At 46.3% G+C, this 21,957-nt stretch overlaps 1 protein-coding gene across 1 annotated transcript in view; it reads right to left on the bottom strand.

The window, feature by feature from the left end:
* The window catches only part of SCD5 (stearoyl-CoA desaturase 5), a 42,701-nt gene that overhangs the window by 11,424 nt on the left and 9,320 nt on the right, over positions 1-21,957 (bottom strand). The window contains exon 2 of the mRNA XM_081207313.1: positions 2,839-2,969. Within this exon, the coding sequence (XP_081063439.1) occupies positions 2,839-2,969 (131 nt within the window). The remainder of the gene's footprint in view (positions 1-2,838; positions 2,970-21,957) is intronic.

The raw sequence follows: 21,957 nt of genomic DNA, 5'->3' as shown, positions 1-21,957 counted from the left end.
TTAGCTAAAGTGGTACCTCAGGTTAAGAACAGTTTCAGGTTAAGAACAGACCTCTGGAACGAATTAAGTTCTTAACCCGAGGTACCACTGTATAGTTTAGAAATTATGTATTGTAATTGTTTAAGACTGAACTTCTGTTTAATTATTATTTGCTGGCATTTAATTTTATTGTGTACAGTTATACCTCAGAAGTCTAATGGAACTCGTTCCGGAAGTCTGTTCAAGTTCCAAAACATTTGGAAACCAAAGCACGGCTTCCTATTGGCTGTAGGAAGCTTCTGCAGCCAATCGAAAGTTGTGGAACCCGCGTCGGACATTCGGGTCCCCAAGAACGTTCGCAAACAGGAACGCTCACTTCCGGGTTTTGCAGTGTTCAGGAGCCAAAACGTTCGACTCGCAAGGCGTTCAGGATCCGAGGTATAACAGTGCTATTATATTCTAATGGATTGTTGAACATTGCTTTATCTGATACAAGTTGCTTATTTTAAAGCTTTGTTTATTATTACATTTTTGTATTGGATCAGATTGCTATAAGGTGTGCAACCTTTATTATTTCTTCAGTTTGTAAACTGCCTTGTGTATAGCAATTCAGAGAGGCAGTATACAAATTAAAAGTGAAATAAAAAAATGTAATGAAATTGGTGGGGAAGAGTGATTTTCAGGAGAAATGTGGTAAGTGCAGGGCCCCTCCATCATCGCTCCATTTCAAACAACCCCTTCCCTTTGGCATACCTTCCAAGTGCCCCAATTTAACTGGGACAGCCACACTTTTATCAAAAGGTGCCCAGGCTTTGCCTTTGTCCTGGGGTGCCCTGATTTCATGCCGCCTGCGGACAAGGGCCATGGAAGCAGCTCCTGCAGTGGCATTGTGTCAGGGGCTGGACTGAGGAGGAATGGTGGGAACCGCCCTGCCCTTTTTCTGAACCTTCCCAAGGTGCAGGAGGATAGTATTGATGTAGAACAGTGGTTTGCAGAGGGGCATAGTCCAGAGGGGGAAATATTGGGCGAGGAACAGCTAGAAGAGGAAACGTGAAGAGAGTGAGAGCGGGGAGATTCAGTGCCCTTGGACAGGATTCCTGACACACACACCCCTTCGCCCAAGACGAGAAGGGCTTGGAAAATGTGAAGAACAGAAAGCGCAATGGCAACAAGCTCAGATTACCCAACATAGGAGTGACGTAGTTTAATGGGGACGGAGGGGGTAAACCTTTTACTGGGAGCAACGCCATTTTTTAAGAGAGAGATGCGTTCCTTTGTCTCTTACTGTGATCATTAAAGACCTTATTGGGTAAGAATGCTCCTTTCGTTGGATCTGCTTATTTATTGCCACCAGGGGCAATTCAATTCCCCGATGCCTGACACATTGTGAAGGAGAGCATCCCAACCTTTGGGAAGGAGGCGTGAGGCTCTGGCAAGATCCTGGAGCCCTCCTGCCTCCTTCCCAAAGCTCGTAAAACACTTGCCCAGCTTTTGCTCCCTGTCAGAGCATAGTGCCTCCTTTCCTAAGCTGGGCAGAAGCTTCCCGGGCTTTGGAAAGCTGGCACGAGGCCCATGTCCTGATTTTTATCAGCAGAATGCTGGAGCGTATGTTATGGGGAAGGGCTGTCGCTCAGGGACAGAGCATCTGTCTTGCATGAAGAAGGTTCAGTCCCCATCATCTCCAGGTAGGGCAGGAAGAGATCCCTGTCTGAAAACCTGGAGAGTGGAGTGCCAGTTAGTTGAGACCATGTTGAACTAGATGGATTACAGGCCTGATGTGATAAAATCCCCTCTGCATTGCACCAACCCTAGCTCTAGTTAACTCCTGCTTGGACTACTGCAATGCGCTCTACGTGGGGCTACCTTTGAAGGTGACCCGGAAACTACAACTAATCCAGAATGCAGCAGCTAGACTGGTGACTGGGAGCGGCCACCAAGACCATACAACAGCGGTCCTGAGAGACCTGCATTGGCTCCCAGTATGTTTCCAAGCACAATTCAAGGTGTTGGTGCTGACCTTTAAAGCCCTAAACGGCCTCGGCCCAGTATACCTAAAGGAGCGTCTCCATCCCCATCGTTCTGGACTGAGGTCCAGCGCCGAGGGTCTTCTGGCGGTTCCCTCACTGCGAGAAGCTAAGCTACAGGGAACCAGACAGAGGGCCTTCTCGGTAGTGGCACCCGCCCTGTGTAATGCCCTCCCATCAGATATCAAAGAGATAAACAACTACCTGACATTTAGAAGACATCTGAAGGCAGCCCTGTTCAGGGAAGTTTTTAATGTGTGACATTTTAATGCATTTTTAATCTTCGTTGGAAGCCGCCCAGAGTGGCTGGGGAAACCCAGCCAGATGGGCGGGGTACAAATAATAAATTACTGTTAGTATTACCAACCGCTTTGCTTCCATTACACAAGCGTCTGCATGCAGAGTTTTGTTCATCTTGAGGATGAATGAGGAGTTCCTGTTGCAAAGGAATCTACAGCCATTGAGCAGCCTGTCATCAGTGGAGAAATGAAATTGTAGGCATGCATGGGCAGTAGCTAGAGCAGGGGTCAGCAACCCGCGGCTCCGGAGCCGCATGTGGCTCTTTTACACCTTTGCCGCGGCTCTGGGGAGGATACTAGCGAGGGGAGGAGGCGCATTGTGTGCCCCGACACTCCCCACTGTTTTAAATGTTGCAATGGTTTTGCGGCTCCCAGTTTTTTCTTCTTCGGTCCAAGTGGCTCTTTTTGTCTTAAAAGTTGCAGACCCCTGAGCTAGAGGGATTTGATATCCCGCTTTATCACTACCCTAAGGATTCTCAAAGCAGCTAACATTCTCCTTTCCCTTCCTGCTCCACAACAAACACTCTGTTGCTCACCTGAAAGGCCATTGAATTTGCTACAGCCAGGAATATCCGCAATGGTAGCTTGGCTTTGTAAGATCTGTGACTCCACAGGCGATGGGCCCCTGCTGTCACTCCCAGGGCAGTCACAAAGAAACACAGGTATGCTGCAAAACATAAAGGAGAAACAGGGGGAGGGGGAAGAGAAAGAAATAAAGTGTAAATACCAAGCACTTGCATCTCTTGTTGTTGCTTGTTAAAACATAGCTCAGACTCTCCTAGGTGTTGCTGTTGGCGGGCTATATTTTTCTAATTACATACCCTCCAAGTGTCCTGTTTTTCAGGGACAGTCCCAGAATTACAAAAGGCACCCCAGCTTCTGATTTTATCCCAGAATTCCCTTTTTCCCGCCAGTGCTGCTGCTCAGCTCGAGGAGGATGAGCCAGCGCTTGTCCTGAGCAACGACGGTGATGGTGGCCTCATCCTGTTGCCTCCCCATGGCCACTGCTCCTCGGGCAGCTCATAGCAGCTGCTGGAGAATAAGCAAGAAGGAGAGGCTAGGAAAGAGGTACACTTTGGAATCCGCTGGAAAGGCACATCTTAAAGGTTTAACAACCTATAAATTGATGCGCTTTTTCGCTGCATGGTTTGCCATGTTAAATCTCCACTGGTATTCCCTCACCGAAGAGTCCTAAATTGGGGGCTTTCAAGATTCCAACACAATATACCTGCTGTGCCTTGACCTCCCACTCTGATTGTGTACTGTATTGATTAGAACACTATAGGTTTTGGGCAAAAACCATAACCCAAGTTTGTGTCCTTTATCACTCTAATGTAACCCTCCAAATGCAATATGTGTGCCTGGAAGCACAATTCTGGCCCGTTTTCCCAGCATCCCATTCCACAGCACTTCCCAAGCGACTGGCAGAAGAAGAAGAAGAGTTTGGATTTGATGTCCCGCTTTATCACTACCCTAAGGATTCTCAAAGCAGCTAACATTCTCCTTTCCCTTCCTCCTCCACAACAAACACTCTGTGAGGTGAGTGGGGCTGAGAGACTTCAGAGAAGTGTGACTAGCCCAAGGTCACCCAGCAGCTGCATGTGGAGGGGCGGAGATGTGAACCCGGTTCACCAGATTACAAGTCTACAGCTCTTAACCGCTACACCACACTGGCAGGTGACAGTACAAAACTCCGCCTGTTCCCAAAGACCCTCTCTGCCTTTGATGGTCCATAATCTCTTCTCTCCATGTCTCATCTGACTGAAATTTACAAGGAACACCTTCTGTCCTGCCCTGTCCTCCAGAACTGCAAAAGACTCCTTTGAAGATGTCGGAATCTTTTGAAGATGAAGCTGTCTCCAGCTTCTTATTCCCCATGTCTCTTCAGGGGGCCTTATCTTCTCCCCCCACTAAGATACTGCTCTGTGCTTCATCATAACCACATCCCTCCTGTTGCTTTTATATCACTTTGAGCGTAGCAGCACTAATACTGCCAAGAGAAAGCCAGCTGTGCTCCCTCGTCCTGGGCGCCAACAGAAAGGCTTTCATCCGTGCTCCGTTTTGAGATATGTCAATTTTGCTCATCATGTGTGGAAGCGGGAACAAGGAAGCATCATCCAAACAGATTGCGGTCCCTGAAGGCGTCTCTGCCTTGAAGATTGCACCAAATGAGGTGAATTGTTCTCAAAAGCTGTAAACATAAACAACGACAATCGAAAGAATCCTTTGTTGGCATGGTGAGATGTGAGATGTTTTGGACCACAACTCCCATCGGCCCCAGCCAGTACAACTTGATGGGAGTTGTAGTTCAAAACATCTGGCCAGCACCAGGTTAGCAAAAATGGCTGGTTGAAAACTGTGCATCCAACTCCATCCCTTTGTGCCATTGCCAGTTGAATTTCTTGTGAAGGTTTGCTAGTGCAGATGAAAACACAATGGAAATCAAAACATAATTTTGGGTTTCGGAACTTGGGTACCAAAAGTATCTAAGTTTAAAAGGTGAGAGAGAGAGAGAGAGAGGGAGAGCTGTCAATTGCGAATGGCAAGTCTTTAAATGGAATTTAAAACTTTTAAATATATATTTCAGGCTGCTTTTTTCCTAATTTATCCCCTTGTTTTACGGAGCTTAATTTGGAGAGCTGTTTTGGAATGCAGCTCCTTTTCTAAACTGGTCCACGTTTCAACATGTGTTCTGTAGGGCTGCCATATAAATATTCTCATTTCAAACACTGTTTTGAATTGTTTAACATAAGCTGCCTTACATACAAAAAGAGAGAGTAGTTTACAAGTAAGTTTATCAGAAGGGGCCATCTTTCAATGGTAGTCACAGGTGCTGTCCCTAGTGTCTCCAGCTAAAAAGATCAGGTAGCACATGAAATAAAAGGCCTCGTATCATATTACTGGAAAGTCACAGCCATATCATATTACTGGAAGGGTCATAGCTCAAAGGTAGATCACATTCTGTGTCGAGTCTCCAACACCTCCAGCTGGGCTTGGAAGAGGATCCTGCCTGAATTCCTGAAGAACCACTGAACAATACTGCGCTAGATGGATCCATCTTCTGATTCAGTGTAAGACAGCTTCCTATGTTCACTGCCAGTCAGAAGAGGCAGTACTGGGCCAGATCAGTGGTGGAGAACTTGTCATCCTCCAGGTGTCACTGGTTGGCATTCCCATCAACCCTGACCCTTGGCCATACTGGATGGGGCTGATGGTGTTGAACAGCTTCTGGGAGGTGACCAGTTCCAGATGGGGTTGCCATGTTTTTGCTTGTTGCTGTTGTTTAGTCATTTAGTCGTGTCCGACTCTTCGTGACCCCATGGACCAGAGCACGCCAGGCACTCCTGTCTTCCACTGCCTCCGGCAGTTTGGTCAAACTCATGCTGGTAGCTTCGAGAACACTGTCCAACCATCTCATCCTCTGTCGTCCCCTTCTCCTCGTGCCCTCCATCTCCCCCAACATCAGGGTCTTTTCCAGAGAGTCTTCTCTTCTCAAGAGGTGGCCAAAGTATTGGAGCCTCAGCTTCAGGATCTGTCCTTCCAGTGAGCACTCAGGGCTGATTTCCTTAAGAATGGAGAGGTTTGATCTTCTTGCAGTCTATGGGACTCTCAAGAGTCTCCTCCAGCACCATAATTCAAAAGCATCAATTCTTCGACGATCAGCCTTCTTTATGGTCCAGCTCTCACTTCCATACATCACTACTTTGAAAACCATAGCTTTAACTATACGGGCCTTTGTTGGCAAGGTGATGTCTCTGCTTTTTAAGATGCTGTCTAGGTTTGTTTTTGCTAATAAAGAGTTAACTCCAAGTTCAAACTGTGTGGTTAACTGACTGGCTCACTCTGTGACACCTTACTAGTTACAGATCAAGACTGTTCCTATTTGCATAGCCCCACCTTGTTTTCCGGGTCACACTAGAATACAATGACAGCCCAGAGAATAGTTTGAAGGCACGATTTAGCAAGCTTACTGAAGCTAAGCAGATCCGGTCTGGTCATTGCCTAGATGAAAGATGGCCTGGGTCCTCCAGTTACACAGCTTAGACTTCCATGATGGAACAAATGCAGTATTTAGGGATTCTCTAGATCAGTGTTCCCCAACCTTGGGCCTCCAGCTGTTTTTGGACTACAACTCCCATCATCCCTCGCTAGCAAGACCAGTGGTCAAGGATGATGGGAATTGTAGTCCAAAAACAGCTGGAAGCCCAAGGTTGGGGAACACTGCTCTAGATGACCAGTTTATTGAGAATTCATCTTGACTTGGTCACACAAAGCCTATGCAGAGGTTAGACTATGCCTGGTCTTTATTGAATACTTGTTCTGCTTTGTTTGTGAGGAGATTATGTGACATCCTGCATTCATTCTGATTTGCCCCAAACATTCCAGTGCATTTTCCCCATAATGTTACTGTGGCAATCACACAGGGTCCCCGGACGTTTCACCGTATACTGATCCCTGTGCCACCACTTTATTTCTCGCTGCCACCACCCAGGCCCTACCAGGTACAATACTGAGTCCAGTCAGGGTTAAATTGGAACATGAACTTCTGTTTATTTATTGCAATTTAACAAGTGTGTGGTTTCATAAAAGGTATTGGTCAATTACATTCATGCCTATCCAGACCTATAACTTCCACTACCTGCTCTCCCTCACTAAACCACCTCTCAGATATTTACTTGTCTTCCTAGCCCCTAACTGTTCCTGACTCAGCTTATTTTGCTACCCTAACTCAACCTACCCACAGACTCTATCCCAATTCACTCCCACTCCAACCAACCACCCAACTCCCAACGAACTCCCCTTTTGCCCCTCCCAGAGCTGGTTTTATAGTCCCTCTGGCTCCACCCCCCCCCGGGTTCTGATTGGGTAACTTGTTTAACTAATTCACCTCCAGCACTCTCCTATGTTAATGTCACAGTTACTAACCACATAACGTCTGTGTGCTTCATTTTTTCAAAAAAGTGGATTGGTTGTGTTAGTGTGACAGAGCCCTTTCATTGATTTTAATTGCACTAACCAAAATTTCCAGAAAGTGCTTGATTTCCTCCCACAAAATAGTGACAGTGAGAGGGGAGAGTGTTGCCCTTAAAAATAAACTGCATTTCTTGGGTTGCCAACTGACTGCCCAAATGGTCTGGTCTGCTCCAGCGGTTGCTTAATCTGCAAGCAAAACCTTTCCCCAGCAGACAGATAAGCACCACCAGCGAATGTAAGCCAGCCAAGATCTTCAAGGCACAGCTACTGAGGCTAGCAGAAATGTTGGCAACCCTCCAAAATGCATAAATATCATGGTGGAATATTGAGAAATGGGCCTTTTCACAGAGATTGCCCTGCAGTTACATTGTAAGCGCCGACAAGAGCACACAAGGACCCATCTGAATCGAGTGAAGGAAGGAAGGAAGGAAGGAAGGAAGGAAGGAAGGAAGGAAGGAAGGAAGGGCTGACTACAAAATCTCAACTGCGATGATGAAGCGACTCTCAATGTGACTTTGTGAAGCCCGCCGGGGTGTCGCTAGCACTTAACTCGGTGTCTGATGAGCCACATTATAAACAGCGGGGGATGCGATGATACCTTTCCTTTCCGCAATCAATAGCACCTGAGGTCTTGCTGCTGAACATAAAAAGCCTTTTACATCCCACCTCACTGCCCGCTTGCTTGTGGATGGCATCTCCATGAGTGGTACAAATTAGGAGGGCTTTGGGGCTCGATACGCAGGTTTGCAGAGATCAGCTTGACTGCAGGAAAAACACAGAAGCCGACAGAAGCATCGGTATGCTTCCATTAGTGGGAGGTCACGGCTTCAGCTAAATATATGTCGGATAATGTTCAGTCTCCTCTTCTCCTTCACACTTTAACAGCAGGGCATTTGCTCTGACAATTTTTTAAAAAAACCAAACACCCCTACAACCCTTAAAAGGAGGTGCAAAAATTCATGGTTCTGAAAGCCACAGGGTACATCTTCCAAATCAGGGTCGTAATCAGGACCTTAAACCAGCCCCGCAGCAGGCAACCTGTATATTTATTTATTTTTACCTTTGCAAATGCAGAATTTTACACAGACGAGCACCGGAATTTCATTTGTTTTTCCAGCCCATGCCTCTTCCGACAAGTTTATGCTTGTATTCAGGGATATCACATTTGCCCAACACTCAAAAGCATCATATTTTTGCACCTGGGAAAAACGTGATACTTGCCCAAGATAGCAGAATCATCAGTGTTGTTGTGATAGCTCAGCGGCATGTGGAAATGGTGGAAAGATAATGACAGAGAAAGGGGAAAGTACTATACACTATCTGCTTGAAAACAAGCTTTAATATCCCACCAAATCCCATCAACATTCTCTCAGATTTCTCAGATGGGCTATAAAAACAATAGGAAAACATCTTAATCAGATTCAGAGATAGTAAACATTAGTGTCCTCTCAATTGTGCTATATCTACAGCATTACATGTCAAAGAAACCATACGAAAACAGAAACACAGCAACCCTTCTCTGAATTTTTCAATTCAGCCAAGTAACGTGTTCGAAAATTCATCTGCTCAGGCACAATGCCCACAAAATGCAGGTGTTAGCAAAGATAACACAGATGCATTATTTTAGAGGTAATTCCTTTGCCAAAATGTATATATTAGGCAAAATTGCACACAAGGATGTGCCTAGTGAGAGGAATTCACGCTAAAATGCTGGTGAATTTCCGTGAGTTCTTCATACAAATTTGCAAACTGATGGGGAACTGTGGAGAATTCAACTTTCGATTGGAAAAATGAGAAAAGGAGAGAAAAGAAAATCCAGATCTAGCCTCCCCGTGGTGTGTCAATGCAAGTGTTAAGCCACACTGTGTACCACTTTTCATATAGCAATTCCCCATCACTTTTCTTACAGCAAGCAGTCCAATATTAGAGGAAGAGATTTTGTTGGTCAAGGCCTCCCAATCAGCTTTAATTGTGCAGCCTGAATTTTCTGGCATATGTTTGAATCCCACCCGTAAATAGCAGCAGTTTGTAAGACCCCTTAATGCATCCTCAACTAGGTCTCAACCAAACAGGACATAAATCAGAGGGAAGCCCAATCTTTGTACAGAAAGACCAAAGGTGCTGCTTTTCTGATTATAATTGTGCTGAGGAGCCAAAAGCTTGGCTCCTGAGCTTTAAAAGTTTAGTACATCGTCAGTTTTCTGAATATTTAATGTGCTGACACAGACTCTGCAAAGAGAGGCAATTCCCCAGACGCCTGCGCTTAGCCCAAATTTTCTCTCACCCTAAAGCCACTTATTTACGGGCACTAAGCAATCAGTCCAAACGAAAACACATCCCAGGGGCACAGAGTATTTTAAACAATGAATTCAACGACACTGACCTATATTTCAGCTAAATGTACTGATGGTAAGTGGAACAAGTCATCAGCTGGTGTTGTTGGGGTGGCAAGGATTGTGATTCTCAGTTCAAATCTTGGCTCTGCCTCAAATTCACAGATTAGTTTTAGGAATATTTCCCAGATTAAAAGGTAAAGGGACCCCTGACTATTAGGTCCAGTCACGGATGACTCTGGGGTTGTGGTGCTTATCTCACTTTATTGGCTGAGGGAGCTGGCGTACAGCTTCCGGGTCATGTGGCCAGCATGACTAAGCCGCTTCTGGCAAACCAGAGCAGCGCATGGAAACGCCGTTTACCTTCCCGCCAGAGCGGTACCTATTTATCTACTGGCACTTTTGACGTGCTTTCGAAATGCTAGGTTAGCAGGAGAAGGGACCGAGCAACGGGAGCTCACCCCATCGTGGGGATTCGAACAGCCAACCTTCTGATTGGGAAGTCCTAGGCTCTGTGGTTTAACCCACAGTGCCACCCGCGTCCCAGATTACATGGTGGCAAAGGCTTGTTTTGCCAAAGTAAGCGTGTCCTCGTGATGGGGGAACCGTGGCCCATCCTGGGTCTGTAGCACCCATACGGTGGGTTGAGGAACCTGTGGCTCTTCAGGCACTGTTGGACTCCAACTCCCATCAACCCCAGCCTCATGGCCTGTGGCCAGGGATGATGGGAGTTGTAGTTCTCCAACCCTGTTGTAGTGACTGTGTTATGGGCTGCATATCAGGAGAGAAGGCTTTTGTCCACTGAAAAGAGAAATCTACTTTTGAAGGGATGGACTTGGCAAAGGCAGTCTCAGTTTCTCATCTGTAAACTGGGGACAAGAGGGATTGCTCACTAGGACAGGTTTCTTTATTGGCTTTGTCATAAGAATTCTAAGATGTCATAAATAAAATGAATGTTCATAAGCATGCAAAGTAAACACACACCCGTAAGTATATAATCCACATGTCTGAAAGAGTACAGGAGAGAATCCTGAAGCCATCTTCATCCTTAAGGACCACAAATATTTCTCTGTAGAGTGAACGTATCTTGGAAGAAATCTTTCCCAATAGTTCTTTCCACAAATCTTGTTTTAAGGGCATATTTTGTGTATGAATAGCATAGGCCTATGAACTGGAGTCAAGAACTAAAAATGGCCCACACTGACCAGGTAAAGCAGGGGTCAGCAAACTTTTTCAGCAGGGGGCCGGTCCACTGTCCCTCAGACCTTGTGGGGGACCGGACTATATTTGGGGGGGTGGAATGAACGAATTCCTATGCCCCACAAATAACCTTAGGTTGCCTACTCATGAGGTAAACCAGTCAGTGAACATTATCAGGTATCTTGACAGACAGGAGACAAGCCACACTTTCAAATTTCTGTGTATCTGAAGAAGTGTGCATGCACACGAAAGCTTATACCAAGAACTAACTTAGTTGGTCTTTAAGGTGCTACAGGAAGGAATTTTTTTATTTTGACTATGGCAGACCAACACGGCTACCCATCTGTAACTTTCAAATTTCGTTGTAGACCTCCTATTTCTGTGACACCTGTCGGATGCTTTTGGGTGGTGGGCAATTTCTGAAGTTGTTTGGGGTTTTTTAAGTTCTTGCACTCTCTGTTCTGGGTCCTCACCTCCTTGCAAGAGGGGCGGGGACTCTGCTACAACACAAAAAATAAGGCAGCCATGTTTAGGGAAGTTTTTAATGACTGATGCTTTAATGTATTTTTAATCTGTTGTTGGAACCTGCCCAGAGTGGCCAGGGAAACCCAGCCAGATGGACGGGGCATAAATAAGTTTTTGTTGTTGTTGTTGTTGTCATCTGCCTTGCTTTGACTGGATGTTGCCTCCATCCATCCTTCTCTGACTTACAATGGACTTAGGGGATCCTGAATCCCTTGATGGGGAGGTGGGCTGTCAAAGCCAACCCCGGATTTTTCGTATAACAGCTTTGTTAAGGAAGCAGCGGTCTGATAATTTGTTAGTGCTATCTCTGCTGTTTTTCTCTGCCAGAGTCAAAAAGGCACTTGATCCCCCTTAAGGGAGAGTTTGCAGCTACAGAGACGTTCTCAAGGACAGCGAAGCTTACATGCATTAGACTTCTTTGTCACTCCCATTGCCAATTATACATCTATATATGAAAGAAAACAGGAATTTCATCTGCCTCTAATCCCTCTCCCCCAAACATGCACATTCTTCTTTCAAGGCTTCCCTATTTTTCTTTTGCTTTGGGCAGATCGACACCCTAAATTTAAAGCACATTAAAAGTGCATGACTTAGCACAAAGAATCTTGGGGACCATAGTTTCCACCTCACAGGGCTACAGTTCCCAGCACCTGTAACAAACTACAGCTCCCAGGATTCTCAGGGGGTTGGGGGAAGGCAGGTGCTTTAAATGTGCACTGAATGTGTTTTAAGTGTATGGTGTATACGCTGTATTTTGGGAGTCACAGGGCTCACCACTGTGGGGCATGTGATATTGGGGTCCTTGCCGGGCCCCCCCTGTGGCATTGGTGAAAGGTCTCAATAGATATCACCTCAAAGACCACAATACACAAGATCCTGCTCTTTTTTTTCTGTTCCTCTTACATCAAGCAATTTAACAATGGCCACCTTTCATCTAATGCCAGGAGTGGGCATGCGTTCTGAACAGAGGTGAGGTGCAAGATCTTTCCCCTGTGAGCAAGATGGCCGGCATAGGTACCTTTTTAATGACAAAATGGGGTAGCTGGCAGGGTGAGGCATGCCCACACTGCTTTGTGGCCCTCTTTTTTCACCTCTTCAGGATGTGGCAGCCATTTTGGTTTACACCACCCTGCCTAGCAGCTATTTTGTGTTACGCCGTACCCCACTCCCCTTTGGCAGCCATTTTGTGATGGGCACCCGCAGAACTTTCTGGAAATTCCAAATGTGCCTATTGGCCCCCAAAAAGTTGGATGCACCTGGATCACATGTACCTCATGATGACTGGGTATCTAAGCAACCCAGCGATCTAATCCCCTCACTCAAGATAGGGCTCCCTCTAGCTCATGGGGGTGGTAGAAATGTGCTTTTAGCCCATCCTACTGGCTTTCCTGAAGCAAGCAGATGCGAAAAGAGTAGGATCTGAGAAGCTGGGGAAGAGAGAAAGACAGAAACCACCCACCCAAGGAAGAATAGTTTCAACTTCTCATAGAAAATTCAGGGTGGAATTACCAGCTCTGGAACTGATCCCAGAAAGCTTAACCCGGCTACTGTTACAAGAAACTCGACAGATCTTTAATCAAAATACTTGACTAAGGTCAAGCCCTTGGTTTTACATCTCATACAATAGACACCAATCCTGATTAATACCTGGGATAGAGCAGGCAACTATTGTATTTTGTGAGGAGCAACCAGCAAGATGAGGAGCTCAGGAAATCACAATGGGCCATTGGCCTGATCCTGCTCTTCTCGAGCTCTTATGTTATAAATTTTTTTCTTTTATGGACTGAAACCGTCGCAACTAGAACACAGATTCTAAAAACAAATTGTCCGGAAATGCTATGAACAGTTTCCAAAGCACTTTGTGTTGGTTTAAAGGTACCCCTGCCCGTATGGGCCAGTCTTGACAGACTCTAGGGTTGTGCGCTCATCTCACTCTAGAGACCGGGAGCCAGCGCTGTCCGGAGACACTTCCGGGTCACGTGGCCAGCGTGACATCGCTGCTCTGGCGAGCCAGAGCCGCACACGGAACGCCGTTTACCTTCCCGCTAGTAAGCGGTCCCTATTTATCTACTTGCACCCGGGGGTGCTTTCGAACTACTAGGTTGGCAGGCGCTGGGACCGAACAACGGGAGCGCACCCCGCCGCGGGGATTCGAACCGCCGACCTTTCGATCAGCAAGCCCTAGGCGCTGAGGCTTTTACCCACAGCGCCACCTGCGTCCTGTGTTGGTTTATCTTACCGTAATTTATATTCTGCACCTTCAGCATCAGCAAGTGTTCCCTTCAGTCTCGGCAACTGCTTCATGGGGGGCAAGAACAACCAGAGTTGAGCTGGTGTGCTCATTAGGCCTGACACTCCTGTGCAGACCTTGTTTCTTTAGAATAAAGAGTTAACTCGACTTCCTTTGTGTGATTTACGGCTGGTTTGCTCCTGATGGTAGCTCTGGCTCTGGTCTTGTCTACAGGTGGATGGATGTCTACCTGGGAACCACAGCTAGGGGATGGAGTTCCACGATGAAAGAAAAGTTGGCGCATGTGGGGAAATGGGGGCACTGCCCCACCAACTTCAATCTGCCATCAGCAAGCCCTTTCCTCCTTAGTTTCAGTGTTGCCCCTTGCAGATTTCAGGAGGGAAGAGGAGGATGGAGACAAAACTGGAATGAGTGGGCTCTGTCTGTGGCTTCACTTTCTGCTTGGACCCCTGCCTTCTATCCCAGCAGTCCCCAGTGTTGTAAACAAAATCTGCCCTTATTCTCTTATGGGGTATACAAGAGCCCTTTATAGAGTCCTTTGTAGGTTCTCCATCGGTAGGAGAAAATAACAGAGGCCAACCAGAGAATATTGAGAAGCAAAGCAGCTAGTAAGCCTGATCTTTATTAACTGTTGCAACAGCATGCACCCCTCACACCCAGAACCAAGGTGTGCCTGCCCTTATATAGACATTTTAAATTCCCTGCTCTGGAGCTCAAGACCACCCCTCCATACATCATTACATACATCACAGAAGGGGTGTAACCCAAGACCCCCCCCCCCACAAACATCATACCTACATCACAGAAAAGGCAGTCTACAACAGAAATTTGAATGTCATTTTTCCTGTCTGCCAGGTTATCTGATAATGCCTTTCCTGGTAGTCTGCCCATTCCTTTGATATGATGATTACCCAATTCCTGAGACAATGGGAAGGTTCCCTCACCCCCTCCCTCCTTGAGGAGAAAACATTTGGTCAGTTTGGGAGTCAAAATGGTTTCGGGACAGTCTTCCTGTACTGCTCTAGACATGTGGTCCACATATCTATGTACATGCTTGGTACATTTATGAACATTTATTATATATATATATAAAAGACCTTATTTTTTTTATTACAAGAGAATGGTAGAATTTACAGTGGTACCTCTGGATGCAAACAGGATCCATTCCAGAGCCCTGCTCGCATCCTGAAGCGAACACAACCCGCGTCTGTGCGTGCGCGGGTCGTGATTCGCGCATGCGTGTGACGTCATTTTGAGCATCTGTGCATGTGCGAGCGGCGAAACGTGGAAGTAACATGTTCCGTTACTTCTGGGTCACGTGGAGCGCAACCTGAAAATGCTCAACCTGAAGCAACTTTAACCCAAGGTATGGCTGTATTAATTTTTTAAAAGAAAATAAAAATCCCACCCCCCACCCCCCAATACCATACTCCTTGCTGGCCGTAACAAGAAGCAAAAGGGGAGTGAAATGATAGCTGGCGTCTAGGGAAAGGTACCCTTTTTTATTATTGAAGGGAAGATACGGTTCTTGGCACCCTCAAAACAAATGGGATTTACTCCTGAGCAAGCACGGTCAGCACTCGCTAGCTGTTAGCCTCCTTTCTGAGCTTGCTGCAGTGAGGAGACACAGCGTTTGTTCCCTCTCACTTGGCAGGAGAATAATCTGGCAGCATGAATGCTTTTTGCCAAAAGGTTTGCGACTGTTACTGATGGGGAGCCTGCCAAAATTAATTACAGGGGCACAGGAGAGAGAGGGGGCAGGCTGTGGCTAATTAGATCTCCGGTTTGCAGGCTTTACGCCCCACAGCTTACATTTCAAAGTGATCTCCTGTCCTCCACCTCCTAACCCTGCAAACGTTAGCTGAAGCTTCTGCAATGTTTCCACCGCCTCCTGATCTCAGCCTCCGGCTTTCCTTTTCCTAGTGGTGCCTGGAAGCGAAGGGCTCATTGTATCCAATATTAGTCATGCTCAGAGCTTACCGTTCAAATTCCTGGGACAAATATACATTCTGTCGTGGCAGCCGTAACCTAGGTTTAATGTGCCATTTGGTGTCCAGATAATATATCTGAGTTTCTAACGCGGATCCTTAAGGGCTGTTATAGCCTACCCCGTAGGGTTGTCATGGGAGAGACTAAAAGATGTGGGAAGAGGGCCCAAACCATGGATGCTGCCCAGGAGCTCTTTAAAGGAATGGTGGTGTTAATGGAGAAATCTGAGGGCTCCCTTGGACAAAAAACAAGGACACCAGCCAGGAATACCAGAGCAAAACAGCAACCAGTAGGCTTGGTCTTTATTAAAGACTGTCGCGACAGGACTCCCACCTGCCACAAGGTGGAACAAGATGGACGCCCCAAACAAAAGAGAACCCAAACTTTTATTAGTTGCTAATCCCCTTGTTACACCCCAAAAAAAACTACAACCACAACATGGTTACATCATGAAAGGGGAGGTCTGGTGGCAGTAATCTGAGCATCCTGGACCCTGCCCCGTGGTTCTCCTTGCCCTCCACCAAACACCCATCAAGTGTAACAAAAGAGATATTTACATTTCCCTGTTTCCCAGCCAAGTTAATCACACCCTTTTGTCTTCATCTGGGTTTGCTGTTTCTGCAATGGCTACCTGTCTGGCACTCAGGTATCAGGATGCCAGGGATTATCACTCAGGCAGAGGGGCTGCTGAGTAGCTGAGCTCACATGTCTATATGAATTTCTGAAGTTTTCCCAGTGAGCCAGTACATAGATACATTTATCAGTGAATTCTTACATTTGGTATTGTGCAGCAGAGGCCTTTTGAATAGCTAGGAAGAAACTGTGATGAAGTGTTTTGTGGGGACAAATCACAAAAGTCACAAAAGTGATTGTGCTGATTTTGGTAGTGGGCTGCATATGAATGATATCTGCAACCCCCCCCCCCGCAAACTTTACATAAATTCTTGCAACAGTAGCATATAAATACAATCATACATAAATAAATAAAAATTCCTCAGCAAGACTAGAAGCTGCTGTAGAGGAGGGAGGGACATTTTAGCAGGAAAACAGTACAAGTCGGAAAAGCTTAAAAAGCTGTTCTTTTGCAAAAACTCGCCTTCCTTTTCAAATTGCATCTTCCACGGCTGCATTGTGTAAGATGTGAGTGGCGGGATCAAAGTCCGTAAAAAAGAATAATGGAAAGAACGATGGATAATATGTAATTACACCCTCGGCTTGCAGAACCAATTTTCTGGGCAGAGGTATATATATAGGTGCAATGCATGAAACATAATTACATCTGGTCTGAAGCCGGTTCTTTTAATGCTGTATTTATCTCCAGCTCCCTGTGTTTTGGGTTTCTTTTTTTAAAAAAAAATGCTCCGTGTTTGATTTCCATCAAAGCAAGCTTCCCAACCAAAATGGACCTTTCTCTCACCGCCTCTCACCGCATCCCCCGCTCAGACTTCTCTGCCACAGTAAAAATGTGGTGAATCAGATCTCATTAAAGGAAAAGTGGGAGCTACAGCCTTTCATACGGAGGCTCAAACAGCTACCGAAATCAGGGAGAGAAGATAAATTACAGAGAGTGAAAGAGAGTCATCATCCGTGAGGGGATCAAAGAACACAGGGGCCATTGTCTTCCTGCATAAAAGACACACACACACACACACACACACACACACACACACACACACAAACACGGAGGAAGTTGATACCACAAAGCTCTAGAGCCCTGCCTGCCCTTGCCCAGCTCCCTTAGCCGTTCCTCATAAGGCATCGTTTCCAGGCCTTTGACCATTTTGGTTGCCCTCCTCTGGACACGGTCCAGTTTGTCAGTGTCCTTCTTGAACTGTGGTGCCCAGAACTGGACACAGTACTCCAGGTGTGGTCTGACCAGAGCAGAATACAGTGGCACTATTACTTCCCTTGATCTAGATGCTATACTCCTATTGATGCAGCCCAGAATTGCATTGGCTTTTTTAGCTGCCGCGTCACACTGTTGGCTCATGTCAAGTTTGTGGTCAACCAAGACTCCTAGATCCTTTTCACATGTACTGCTCTCAAGCCAGGTGTCACCCATCTTTCAAATATATATGTTTCTTTATTTGTGTGTAAAAAAATATTTAGATATTGCTATTCCTTTTTTTTTTAATCAGAGCAACTGGCAACAAATTATGCATAAAAACCATACAGCAGAAGCTATGTAAAAATGTTAAGATCAGAATCTGTTATGAAAATATGTATTCTTAATTGCCTGCATCAGCCTGACGGAAAAGAAACAGGCATTTAAAAGTTGGCACTGAAGGCTGACTCTCTGTTGGCAGAGTATTCCAGAAGACTGGGCCGATGCCATTGAAGGATTGGTTTCTTGTTGTTGTCTAAAGGAGCCTCACCAACCTGGCAATCAAGCAGCGATGCTCCTGTAGATGATCTCCGAGAAAGAGATGGGAAAGGGCCGGCCCACCCATGAGACAAGCAAGGTGAGAAGACTGCCTCGGGTGGCAGAATTCACAGGGGCAGCAGGCCTGGCTTCCAAGGAATGCATGGTGGCCGTGACAGCTGCCAGGATCTGCTTCCTCCCTGGCAGCCCCCTATCCAGTCCCACCTCTCCCCCCACCCCTGTTCACCATGTAAATCACTATTCCCCCCCCAAACTTTGTTCCCCTTGTAAATCTTCACTCATCCCTTCTCTCCCCTGATGGGAAGGCACCATTTTGTGGTTTGCCTCAGGTGCCAAAAGTGTCGTGGGTCGGCCCTGAGCTGGGATATTGATATTTTTTTAATAATAATAATAATAATAATAATAATAATAATAATAATAATTTATTATTTATACCTTGCCCATCTGGCTGGGTTTCCCTAGCCACTCTGGGCGGCTTCCAACAAAATATTAAAATACAGTGGTCTGTTAAACATTAAAAGCTTCCCTAAACAGGGCTGCCTTCAGATGTCTTCTAAAAGTCTGGTAGTTGTTGTTTTCTTTGACATCTGGTGGGAGGATGTTCCACAGGGTGGGTGCCACTACCAAGAAGGCCCTTGGTGCTGGACTTCAGTGTCCGGGCAGAACGATGGGGGTGGAGACACTCCTTCAGGTATACTGGACCAAGGCCATTTAGGGCTTTCAAGGTCAGCACCAACACTTTGAATTGTGCTCGGAAACGTACTGGGAGCCAATGTAGATCTTTCAAGACCGGTGTTATTTTGACAGTAAATATAACTCAACAAACACATACTAGCCCCACTGCAGTTGTAGTTGTGCACCAACAATGCCAGAAGTGAACCGTGTGGGCAGACACTGAATGGAGCCAAAAATGCAGGTCAAGACAGGAGCCCAACTTGGGGAGTCAGAGAACCAGAAAACATGCCAGGAGTTGGAGCCAGTGAGTAAAGAATATTCTTGCCCCAGTACAGTCCCAGCCTGAACCAGAAGCCTTTATAGTAGGGATGATGAACCTGACAGCTGCGTAGCGTGGGTTGTCAGCACCCGGGGCAAGGCAAGTAATTTGCGCCCCCTAACCCCTAACCTGCCGCCGCTGCCAGCTTCTTCTTGCTGCTGCCTGGTCTGGTCTGCTGTGGTTCTCTCCTGCACTCAGTGCTGCGCTGGGCGGCTGCTGCACTGTCCCTCCCCAGATAGTCCCTCGCTCTCTCTCCGCACCGCACTCCTGGCACCCACCCCCTCCACAGTGGGCGGCGACCCAGCGGCTCGGATCGGATTCGCACAGCCAGCACTGCAGTGAGAGAGAGTGAGTGAGCCAGGTAGGGGCAGAGAGCTGCGAGTGCGAGCGCCCCCCCCCAGATGTTGCGCCCGGTGCGGCCGGCCCCCCCTGCACCCCCCACGCTACGCCACTGGAACCTGTGGCCTTCCAAAAGTTGTACTACAACTCCTATCACCCTGGCTATTGGCCAACCTGACCGGTGCTGATGGGACTTGAAGTCCAACAACAGTTTCCCCATCCTTGGGTGACACCAGCAATGCTGATGGCAACCTAACCTAGTTTCCAAGCTTCTGCGCTGTTTTTGTGACTGCATACTACGAGCGGAAGGGTTTGGGGGAGAGGCTCTGGGTAAGTTGAACTTGTGGGGACTGTTAATAATAATAATAATAATAATAATAATAATAATAATAATAATAATAATAATAATTTATTGTTGATATCCTGCTCTGGGCGGCTCCCAACAGAATATTAAAAACACGATAAACATTAAAAACTTCTCTAAAGAGGGCAGATCATACGTTTCCCTTTGGTAAAAAATGGCGGCCTTTGTGCATAGGAACAAGAACACCCACATACACATCAAGTTGTTCTCATTAAACTTAAGGCACGTTCGGGGAAACCAACACACTTTAAAAAGCAGTTCCACGCATTATAACTAACTGTGCTTCACTGCCTTGTTTCTGGCAAGAAGGCTTTGTTAGCATCAAGAGAAGACATTGAGGATGCGGTGGTGTCTGTAAACACATTGCTGACTTCAGGATGTGACTAAGAAAGACCTTAAGTTAGACAAGATTACAGCTGCTTTCTCTCAGCATTCTTCACAGTAGGAGAATCAGCAGAGTTTGGTGGTGTTCCAGCATCAAGGTTAAAACAAACATGGGTTGCTTTTGTCCAATGAGGATCTCAGACCACAAGTGATGGACTGGCCCTTATTTTGTCTTCAGGAAACAAAAGAATCGCTACCTTCTCCCAAGTACATCTAAGATCAGGTTCACCAGAAGTTATTGGCTGTAGTAAGTCCTGGGGAGGCGTTAACTGCTGCAGTATTGTCCCCAAGGTGAATACGAGGGCAGAAGTGGGTCATTTATGTCAATATTAGAAATGATTAAGTCACAGGAGTTTTTTCACCATTTACATTGAGCTGTTATGAATATCAGCCTCCAATGGTAAATGGCAGAACAGAGATGAAATTTTCTCATTCCATTGACATTGAGATGGACCAGAAAATGTTAAGAAATAACATACTCTCCAATATCTCTCTGATGAAAATAGGGATGTCCTTAAAAAATAACAATAATTTTATATCCCACCCATTTGACTGAGTTGCCCCAGCCTCTCTGAGAGGCTTCTAACATATATAAAAACATAATTAAATATTAAAAAACTTTTCTATACAGGCCTGCCTTCAGATGTCTTCTAAAGGTTGTATAAAAACTAAAGGTAAAGTTACCCCTGACCGTTTGGTCCAATCGCAGACGACTCTGGGGTTGTGGCACTCATCTTGCTCTATAGGCTGAGGGAGCCGGCGTTTGTCTGCAGACAACTTCCGGGTCATGTGGCCAGCATGACAAAGCCGCTTCTGGCGAACTAGAGCAGCGCAGGGAAAGACCGTTTACCTTCCCGCAGGAGCAGTACCTATTTACCTACTTGCACTTTGACATGCTTTTGAACTGCTAGGTGGGCAGGAGCAGGGACCGAACAATGGGAGCTCACCCCGTTGCGGGGATTAGAACTGCCAACCTTCTGATCGACAAGCCCTAGGCTCTGTAGTTAGACCTCAGTGCCACCCACGTCCCTTAAAGGTTGTATAGTTACGTACTTATCTCCTTGGCTCGGAGTGTGTGTGTGTGTCACGTAACTCCACACCCTCCAACATTTCTCCGATGAAAATAGGGACGCCGTAAGGAAAAGTGGGACATTCCAGGATAAAATCAGAAACTGGGATGGCTTCTGTAAATCTGGGGCTGACCCTGAAAATAGGGACACTTGGAGAGTCTGAAATAATTGCACCTCAGTCCTTGTGTTGGACCTTAACAGAGAAATCCTAAGGTGGTGATGAAATTCTGTGACAGAGATGTTTCCACTTCCCTGCACCAGGCAGGGCAGAAACACCCCGCTCCAACACCTCAATTTTCTAATTCTTTCTATTCAACCTTATTTTCAATTCCCCTCCCATTGACACCAAGAGGAGGGGGGATAACTGCACAACTCCAGGTGTGCCATATACTAGTTCGGCCTTTGTGTGGGTGTGTCAGGGGAACGGGTGGAATCTGGGGCTAGTGGGTCCAGTTTTTAGGTGTTGACGCATTGCAGTACAGTGGTACCCCGGGTTAAGAACTTAATTCGTTCTGGAGGTCCGTTCTTAACCTGAAACTGTTCTTAACTTGAGGTATCACTTTAGCTAATGGGGCCTCCCCCCGCCGCCACCACGCGATTTCTGTTCTCATCCTGAAGCAAAGTTCTTAACCCAAGGTACTATTTCTGGGTTAGCAGAGTCTGTAACCTGAAGCGTCTGTAACCCAAGGTACCACTGTATATGGATGGTTTAGGTTAGAGGATTCCAAACATAAGATGCCCCCCTTTTTCACAGTTGTTGCACACAATGGGTGACCATTTCCACTGACAATCCCAAGAACTCTTTCATAATCAGTCATTTCCACTTCAGACCACGTTAGTGTATATTTG

The sequence above is a fragment of the Podarcis bocagei genome (assembly GCF_964188305.1).
Source record: "Podarcis bocagei genome assembly, chromosome: 9".
Lineage (NCBI taxonomy): Eukaryota > Metazoa > Chordata > Lepidosauria > Squamata > Lacertidae > Podarcis > Podarcis bocagei.
This window is presented reverse-complemented; position numbering and strand designations above follow the sequence as displayed.